The sequence below is a fragment of the Halichoerus grypus genome, chromosome 10 (assembly GCF_964656455.1).
Source record: "Halichoerus grypus chromosome 10, mHalGry1.hap1.1, whole genome shotgun sequence".
NCBI lineage: Eukaryota > Metazoa > Chordata > Mammalia > Carnivora > Phocidae > Halichoerus > Halichoerus grypus.
This window is the reverse complement of record NC_135721.1, coordinates 88,055,877-88,065,687: the sequence shown is the minus strand read 5'-3', so window position 1 is coordinate 88,065,687 and position 9,811 is coordinate 88,055,877. Positions and strand designations below refer to the sequence as shown.

General features: G+C 41.0%; 1 protein-coding gene across 1 annotated transcript; it reads left to right on the top strand.

Moving 5' to 3' along the window:
- The first annotated feature begins 375 nt into the window (after nt 1–375).
- Nucleotides 376–8,849, top strand: PDCL3 (phosducin like 3). Its single transcript, XM_036119594.2, has 6 exons — nt 376–523; nt 2,606–2,735; nt 4,828–4,918; nt 5,181–5,324; nt 6,110–6,318; nt 8,473–8,849. The coding sequence occupies exons 1-6, from the start codon at nt 518–520 to the stop codon at nt 8,613–8,615; spliced, it is 723 nt and encodes a 240-aa protein (XP_035975487.1). The 5' UTR covers nt 376–517; the 3' UTR covers nt 8,616–8,849.
- Nucleotides 8,850–9,811: the final 962 nt, after the last annotated feature.

The window sequence follows — 9,811 nt, the reverse complement described above, 5'->3', positions numbered from 1 at the left end:
TAGAATAGTACCTGGTACTTAGCAGGCTCTTGATAAATATGTGTCTTATGAATTAATCGCCTTATCGGACGCTGAAATGATAGCGAGTGAAGTCCAGATGACGCTGCATCATTTTTAGTTGTAACACTGAATCACTGAAACACATTTCTATTTGACTTCTTGAGCCAAGCCCTCTTTTACTAGGATTGGCTCTGCGGCAGGACATGGCGCATAAAACTGAGTACCTCCTCCAACCCGCTCCACCTTTCCAAGTACGGAGCCTTGCCCTAATAAGGTAGCGCCGAGAACTGGCTCCGGGTCACGTGAAGCCAGCGACACCAACAGAGAGCGGGCAGCACCCCCTTGCGCATGCGCACAGCTTCTGCCCCGTTTCTTGAGGAGCGGGCGCAGACTCAGAGACCTCGCTTACTCCCTGGCTCCGCCCTGCTCACCCTTAGGGGGCGGGGCGAAGGCCGGGCTGGCAGAAGAGGCGGGGTGGGGGCGACGCTGTGGCCTGACTTGAGCGATTTTAGACAAGATGCAGGTAAAGAACCTGGGGGTCCGAGGCCTGGAATCTACCGCAGCTCGTTTGTCCCGCTGGGTCCGTGGCAGCAGCGGACCGTCGGGGTTGGGATCGTGGGAAGCGCTGGGCGCCACCGGCACGCGAAAGATCACGCGATTCTAGGCCCAGCGCAGGCGCAGTGCGACAGGGCAGGCGTGGTCCGGCAAGGAGCCGCGGGTTGGGTCTCCCCAACCCTGTGTGTCTCACCCCTCAAATCTCAGTCTTTTGGGGCCATCTTTCCTTAAGGTCGGATCCCGTGAAGTCTGAAGGACTCGCGGCATCCCACCGGACAGTGTTACTTCCTGTTCCTTAATTCTCTTAGCTCCTGAGCTGGTGTGTTATGGGCACGTTGTGTGGGGATGGAAGCTGAGGCTCGAAGAAGGGAAGGGTCCCGCCTGGAGGTCTCATAACGTAAAACAGTGGCGGAACTTATGTTCCTGAGTCACTTAGAGCTGGGTGAAGGTTTAGTTAACATCCATTTCCCCCTAACGTTGATGTGCAGGTTGAGGTGCACTCCCTCTCGGATTCCATGGCTCCCAGAGCTCATCCCTAGGGTCCCTCTCCTTTGTTACTTTCTGTCTTAAAATAGATAAAACCAAATCCCCTCTTTTTGTCCCCTTTTTTTGTATCAGGAATTGTCTAATAGAATTGGACTAAAAATGAAAGAAAATAAATGAAGACATCATGGGAATTAACAAAAATCTGTGACAACTAAATTCTGTCACTGTCGAAGGACCCTCTGTCAAAGGTCATTCTCCTGCTTCCCAGACTTCACTGTAGTCAGGAATTCTGGTTAAATCATCTCTGGCTTAGTGGCCAATGAGAAATAGAGTTAGTACGGGTTTGGGACGGGAGGCCTTAGGAGCTGGAGAGGATAAGCATCTACAAATACAGTCTGCCAGAAGCCAGACACTCTTCAGTGTTGAAGAGGAAGCTCCCGGGCTGCCCTGGCCTCCTTTGTATTCTCTATCCTTCAGGACCCTGCTTGGAAATGTTATCTCTTCAGAGGCTTTCCCTGACCACCCTGTTGAAAGGATTCTGTTCGTTTTCTTTTGATACAGCTCAGCAAGACAGGGACATGGAGTTGGGGCTGGAGCCTGGCTGTGCTAGTGCCCTTTCCACAGTGCTCATTGATTTCTTATTCCAAACCCGGTCCATGAGCAGTGTTCCTGCCAAGCCAAGCAAAACCAGTGTTTGGCTAGCTGGCTTCAGGAAATAGAGCCCACTTTGACATTTATCCTTCTGACATTTGATCCTGGTAAATTTGACTTGTTCCAGCATGGCAGTGTCTTCCTCAATGTCTGTCTCTCCTAGGCTTGTGAGGATTAACTAAGTAGGTACAGGTAAAGGGCTTCACAGAGTGCCCAGCACCTAGTACTCAGTAAGTGTTAGGCATTGTGAGCTGTTCCTCAGGGTCTCAGTTCTCCCTCTCAGGTTTGGGCCATTAGAGAATTTGTCAGCCTGCCTTCAGGCTCTCCTCCTTCTGATTCTATTGCAGCCACTTAGAACTTTGAGAGCCTCCTATCTCTGCTCTTGGGCCCTTTCCACATGCTGGTCCCTCTGCCTGGAAAGTAAGTTCTTAAGTTCTCATTCCTCACGTCTGGTTCCTTCTCAACTTCCAGTGATGATTAAATGTCCACTTCTGAGAGAATATCCCTGCCTATCCTGTGGAATGCAGACCCCTTATAACTCTCTAGGTCAACAGCCTGTTGATCATTGCACTTGCCACAAGTACTTAGTATCTGTTGAATGAGTCGCTCTGAGTCATTAATAAAAATTGAATAGGAGCCAGCTTAGGGCCTTGGTGTGAGCATTGATGCCGATCTGCGCATCATACCCTGATTTTTACCCAAGACTAGTTCCTGGGTGTGTGTGTCCTGTGTGGGGAGGGTGAAGTGGAGTGGAGGACAGGAAAAGAATAGGGGCTGTGGATCTTTTGACACTTTCTCAGAGATAGGCCGTAGAATAATTTGACTTGAATTCCTCTTCCCACCACCTTTTCCCAACATGGCACCCTTTGTAATGGACTTTGCACTCATAGTATTCTTGGTCCACTTCCACTAGGACCCCAATGCAGACACTGAGTGGAATGACATCTTACGCAAAAAGGGTATCTTGCCCTCAAAGGAAAGTTTGAAAAATTTGGAAAAGGAGGCAGAAGAAGAAGAACAGCGAGTCCTTCAGCAGTCAATTGGTGAGATTGTTTATATTCTTTATTTGTTTTGTCTCTCTTTGGGTTAAGATAGCCTCTAACTGCTTTGGTAGAAGGATACTCTGAGCAGGAATTGGGAACCGGCATTGGAGTGCTGGGGTGGACACTATTCTGGGACCTCAAGGGAGTCACAGGCTGTCTCTAACCTTCATCTTGCTGGGCTATAGAATTTCCACATCTCCATAGTTTCTTGTCTGCATCAGATGAGCACATGATAATCCTGGAGAAAATATTTCTGAGTCTGGACTTAATGCCCCACTGATCACAGGGGCTAGTACTTTTGTCTTCTTACATGTTAAAGCTAATTTAGAGATGGATTCACTAGAAAGCATTTATCCAGTGAATGTTTATTGAATGATGACTGTCTGCCGGGTTTTATTCTGAGCATTGGGGCTTTAGCTATGTACAGGCTGGACAAAAATCCCTGTCTTTAGAGGACTTATATTCTAGTGGGAGAGACAGGCAATAAGCAATACATAAGTAAATATAGGAAAATAAGGCAGGGAAATAGCCGAGAAAGGGTTGTGGGAAGGGTGAGTATAATTCTAGATAGGGTTAGAGAGAGGCTTACTGGGAGTGACATTTGAGTAGATCTGAGGGATTTGAATTGAACTACTTAAGTGAGTGAAGAACACATTGGAGAACCAGCCAGGAAGCCAGTATGACTAGGAAAGAGTAGTAAGTTCAGAGAGGCAACTAGGGGTCAAACCATTGAGGACCTGGTATCTTTTAACAAAGACTTTGGCTTTTATGTCTGGTCGGGTGGAAGTCACTGGAGGTTTGAACAGAAGTCACTGGAGGTTTGAACAGAGGATTGACATGCTGACAGCACCCTCCTGCTCCTGCCTTTCCAAGTATGGAAGATGGGGATCAAGTCAGGAAGTAGGGAGATTAGTCTGGAAACTACTGCAGTAATTCAGGCAAGAAGTATACCATTGGCTTAGACCTGCCCACATGGTGTTGGTGGAAGGGGTGAGGAGAAGTGGTCAGATCTGGAAATAATTTGAAGGTAGGGCCAATAGGATTTGCTGGTGGATCCTGTGAGGGCTGTGAGAAAAAGTAAGTGAAGGATGCCTGTCAGGCATTGGGCTTGAGCAGCCTGAAGGATAGCCATCACCACCAACCGAGATGAGGAAGGCTTGGTGAGCAACAGTTTGGAGCTAGGATCAAGCGCTCTATTTAGGACATAGAAACATTGAAATTTTTATTAGTAAAATAGAGATGGCAAGTAGGCAGTTGGCTATGTTTTTCTCTAAATTAGAGAAATATGGGCTGGAGGCATAAAGCCATGAGATGCAATCACCAAGGGTGTGGGTATAGATAAAAAAGGAGTCAGGTCAGCAAAGGTCCAGAGGAGGGGCAGCTGTAGAGATAGTAGGAGAGAAGACATCCTGGAAGCTAGAGGAGGGCCATCTTTCAAAGAGGAGGCAATGGTGGGTTGGATCAGTGCTGCTCATCAGTCAGGAAGTGGAGGTCATTGTTGACTTTGCTAAGAGCAGTTTGTATAGTGATAGAGTTGGGGTTGGGGGACAAAAATCTGATTTGATGTCAAGAAGCAAGAATGCTTATGGCAATAAAAAATCAAGATTTTACAGCAGTTGGTTAAAAGAGAGCTGCCTACCATTCACAAGAGAAGAACAAGACAATAATCCCTTTAACTCTAGAAAGAGTATGCTGGGGACACCCACTGGTATCCTCCCCTGCCCTCAGAGATAGAACTGTTAATACGGCGGTCCATGGGTGTATGTGCTTGAAGAGCAGACCAGGTGAGTTCAGGCAAATACAACTCTCTGGTTTTATAAACTTAGGCAACTTATCATTCATATCCTTACTATTGTGTGGAGGTAGGAGAGTCAATCCTGCTGCATTTGTCAACATGGTTCTTTTTAAAACACCCTCAAGTTCTTACTAGTGGAAGACCTTCAGTATTTTTTATTTTGGTTTTGGTGAATGAGTTTTACTTTGGCTTGGTGTTGCATGCACATCTTTAGGAGAAAAATAAAGTAGGGAAAACAAAATGCAAGTTTGTTCATCTTTTACATTTTTTGGTTTTTGCTAACTTAACTACATTCAGTGAAAACATACGAAGATATGACTTTGGAAGAGCTGGAGGATAATGAAGATGAATTTAATGAAGAAGATGAACGTGCTATTGAAATGTACAGGTTAGTGCCACCCAGAGGGACTGTTTGGTTTTTTGTGTGGCACTAAAATGTGTGTCTTTTTGCAAAGTTAATTTTCTTACTGAGATAGCTTTTGGAAAGGACTGTAATTAAGTAGTAATATTGCAGGTCTTGGTGAACTGATCTTAGACTTTTGCTGTGTGGCAAATAAACCTGGATCTTTATAAAGGTTGCTGTGTGAAAGGTGTGTGTGTATATGTGGGGTGTACGTGTAAGATGTCTCTCTCCTCTTTGTGCTGTGCAGGCAGCAAAGACTGGCTGAGTGGAAAGCAACTCAACTGACGAATAAATTTGGAGAAGTTTTGGAGATCTCAGGAAAGGATTATGTTCAAGAAGTTACCAAAGCCGGTGAGGGCTTGTGGGTAATCTTGCACCTTTACAAACAAGGGTGAGCTGATCTTATGCACTGTCCTTAAATGTTAATTTGAATTTATGTCTTAGGCATCTTGGGCTTAATCCACTTTGGAGGTTTGTTGTTTTGTGTTGTTTTGTTTTTTACTAGTGTTGTATTTTGTTGCTGATTTGCCCAAACCTCATGCCTAATTTTTGTCTTCAGACTTTAAAATTAATATTTGTGACTAAAAAGAATGCCTTTGTTACATTGTAGCAATGAAGATTGCTTTTATTGAAAACAAATTCCTTATTTATCCTTCTAGAGAAACTCTACATTTCAAAATTCCATGTAGTGAATCATTCTCATAGATGTCGGGGGGTGACCTTTATAATAATTGTTCCAGGCAAGTGATGCAGTGGCCCTCCACTGTTTCTCAGCTCCAGCTGTATTCTACTGTACTTGTGTGGGAGTTCTTTTTAAAGCAGGAAATGCTTTCTCACCTTCTTCTCACCTTCTGAATCTTGAATGTTCTCTCATATAGATGGGCAAAACAATTATCTTTTACATTGAAGCTGTTTTTCTGACTTACTGAGTCAAATTAAAATGGATTTTGGATTTTGAGTTCTTCATTTTCCCTGAACATATTAGAACGTTTCTTAAAAAAAAATGTTAATTCATCTTGGCTGGAGTAGCAGAATCACTTGTGAAGCTATTATGAGGGTTTACGTAGGTAGAAGGGTAGTAGAGCTTTGCCCTGTGTAAATGCAGAATCATAGTTGCTTCTATTTCTGTTTTATAGGGGTCCTCTTTCACCATTGTTTCGCATTTCTACTTCACAGGATTCCCCTCTGTGCCCTCATAAATCAGCACTTCAGTGGACTTGCGAGGAAGTTTCCTGATGTCAAATTTATCAAAGCCATTTCAACAACCTGCATACCCAATTATCCTGACAGGAATCTGCCTACAGTATTTGTTTACCTTGAAGGAGATATCAAGGCTCAATTTATTGGACCTCTGGTGTTTGGTGGCATGAACCTGACAATAGAGGGTAAGGACCTCTTTGAGATGGTGCAGGGCACGTGAGCAATGACCAGTGCGTGTTAGAGATGATGAGGGGATGGTTCTTTTGAAGAGACATGTGTGATGATGATTTGTCAAAGTCACCTTTGCCACTGTGTGAGTGATTGCTAAAAGGGAAGAAACACGTTTGATCTCTCATTAAATGAGTCATTGGGGGCAGTTATAACTGGGCTCTAATAATTCTGTTAAAAGGGGGCACACTGGATTTTAAAGTATGTATATTTAATATTAATGTCTAATATATTTTGTTTGTCCCTATAGTTGGATACGTTTTAAGTTATAGCTCAACCTTCATTTTTTGTTTAATTCACATTAACGGCGCCTGGGTGGCTCAGTTGGTTAAGCGCCTGCCTTCGAGGCTATGATCCTGGGGTCCTGGGATCGAGCCCCACATCGGGCTCCCTGCTCACTGGGGAGTCTGCTTCTCCCTCTCCATCTGGCCCTCCCCCCAGCTCATGCCCCCCCCCCCCGCCATATACATACATAAAATCTTAAAAAAAAAAAAGAAAAGAAAAATCACATGAACAAGTTATTGATAGATATTTATATGATAGATATTTATATGTGTGTGTGTGTGTATATACATATATATGTATATAATACTTATGGGAATATTTTCTCATTTGAATATATTAGTGGCTTTTAAGTTAAATTAAAAGTTTATTGAGTTCTGCCTCTTAACTCCTGAAGGATGTATCCTTTTATTCCTGAAGGATGTTTTTTTTTATTCCTTTCTACCTGTTACATGAGGTGTCAAAATATGTATACACTTATAACATGAAAGAGAGAAACTGAGGCCCGAGGGCATCCTCCTAAGTCACTCATTATTGAAATAATATGTCCACCTGTGCTTTAAAAACATATGTTAAAATATGACTTTATATACTATTTTATATAACTATATAAGATACTCAACTGGGATAAGTATTGACATCTCTGCACGTACATACACGCACGTTAACAACAGTTAGGCATTATGCCAGTGTTCAGAGGCATATTGCATTTCAAACTAAGTATATGCTTGCATCTTACTCTGGTCTTTTGAATGTACCCTGAGGGGAAAGAGGGATGTAGGATAGGAGGTCCTGTCTTTATTTCTAGAAAAAGTATTATCTGAGCATTAGTGAACTTATAAAATAATAATTATTGTGTGTAAGTGAACAATAACATTAATACCTACACCAATACATATGAATGGTGGATCTAAATATATTCTTGAGTCAAGAATCAGAATTAAGGTTTTTCTTTTTCTTTCTTTTTTTTTTTTTTTTTTTAAGAAATTTGTTGAATTTTCATAACATTCAGCTGAGGTACCAAGAACTTTAAATACTGGTGTTATTGATCTTCATGGAGCACTTTAAATTAATATGACTTAAATAAAATTGGTTGTCACATTTTAATGGAGGTACCTAATTAGCAGAGAATCACTTAAACCAGTCTCTTTGCTGTAGAGTGTCTCATGTAATCCCTTAGTTCTGCCTGGGGTCTTCTCTGCAGTGGAAAAGACATCCCTTGATTTCACTTCATAAGGTCTCACACCCATGTGGAGTTTCATTGATTATAAGAGAGTGACATACAGGAACCAAGGCTTTAGTCATTGGTTCTTTATTTTCTTGGTACTGTTTTTATTACTTGGAGCAAATGTATAAGTTCTAGGATGTCATCATACATTTATCCTTGACTCTAATAGATTGAGATACTGGACATGAGGCCTAAAAATTTCCTTTTGTTAACTAAAATTAGATTGCCAGCAGGACTGTGAAAAGTATTTCCTTTAAATGTTTCATGCTGATTTCTTTCCTGAGAAATTGTGCAAGTCCAGAAACTGTAGTCATTAGAAGACAGGTTTAGTCTTTGTTTTTCATTTTAGTTACCATATAGATTCAAATATATATATAGTATCTCATTTGATTTCCTCTTCTGAAAAAGTGAAAGTATTTTGTTTTCCTTCTTAAAGGTCTGATTTTTTGCTTTCCTTCTAGGTACCTTATAATTACAGCACTAAAATTATCATCAAATGTTACTGCATAGTTTCTGCTTAGAGAAAACTGGCTTAATGGGCTTGAGGGTGAGGGTCCCATGCCAACTGCCTTAGGTAATTTGGTTTTTCTTTATCACATAGAGTTGGAGTGGAAACTGTCAGAGTCTGGAGCAATCAAGACAGACTTGGAGGAAAACCCTAAGAAACCAGTTGAAGATGCTTTGCTATCCTCAGTGAGGTGCTCCATCCACACAAGAAGGGGTAGCGATTCTGAGGATGACTAAGACTATGGCCTTGGTAATGTGCCAGACTTCCTTGATGTGACAAATCATCTGGATTTTTTTTAAAAAAGAGAAAGTAGAAATGCTCTTTGGATTTTAGCCTTTTTATAATTACATTTCAAATCTCATAGATCTCAGAAATCATCATTGCTGGGAATCCTATTACATTTCTTAGAGCTCTCTTTTTAAATTAATAACCTTTCCTTAAAAAAATAAAAACCAGCTATTGGTATGGCAGATGTCTATGTTTTCCTCACTTATATTTTAAGCTATAAAACTGTCTGTTCACCATTTGTCCACATATAACTACATAAGAGGGAATGTGGAGTGATTTTTTTAATAATGTGACTAAGTTATACAGTGGAAAAATTGCAAACTAAGCCTTGTAGTTACATTATCATTTATTTTTTTATTTTATAAGGATAGCAACAGAATTATTAAAGGAATGATTGATAGGAAAAATCTTAGTATTTGTCCTATTTAGAAGAAATAGGCAATAATTTTTATAAAACGTTGTCTTGTCAAAGCAGTAACTGAAAGATTCCAGTTTATTGCCGTTTTTGGTTAAATGTTTTTTTTCTAGTTAAAATAGTTTTTGTCTCAGACTGTTGAGATACAGTTAATACTGTAAAAGGCCACCTTAAATTCTTTTTTGTAAACAGATAATAAACACATAAACTGTATCTCAATTAGCAAAAAGCATCAAGGTATTTTCTGAACTAGAATCCTCTTAGCATTTAAACATTTCTTATCAAGTTGACGTTAACAGAAAAATTAGGGTAAATACTCTCTCATGTTTATGTTGAATGGTGCAGTATTTAATGCGGGTTTGAATCTTAAAAATATGAATTATAGAGGGCCTGGAGTTCCTTCAGATTATATTACAAAATTCATTTTTGCTGTACTTCAAAGAGTAACAAACAGCTGTGACCCATTTTGTCTGTCAGAAGTGTCTGTGTTAGTGAATATTTGTTTTTCTACACACATGAGAGTCAGCACTGCTTTTAAAAATGTACTCCGTGTAACATTTTATTGAAAGATTTTTCATGAAATTTTAATTGCAGGCTGATAAAAGTGTGGTCAGTTCTATCACTCACATGCTAGTTCCATGGGTTTTGTGGGAGAGCTGCCGCCTTTGATTTTCTATTGTTAGCTGACATTAAAATGAAATGCTTTGGGAAGAATAAAGGTGAAAAGCT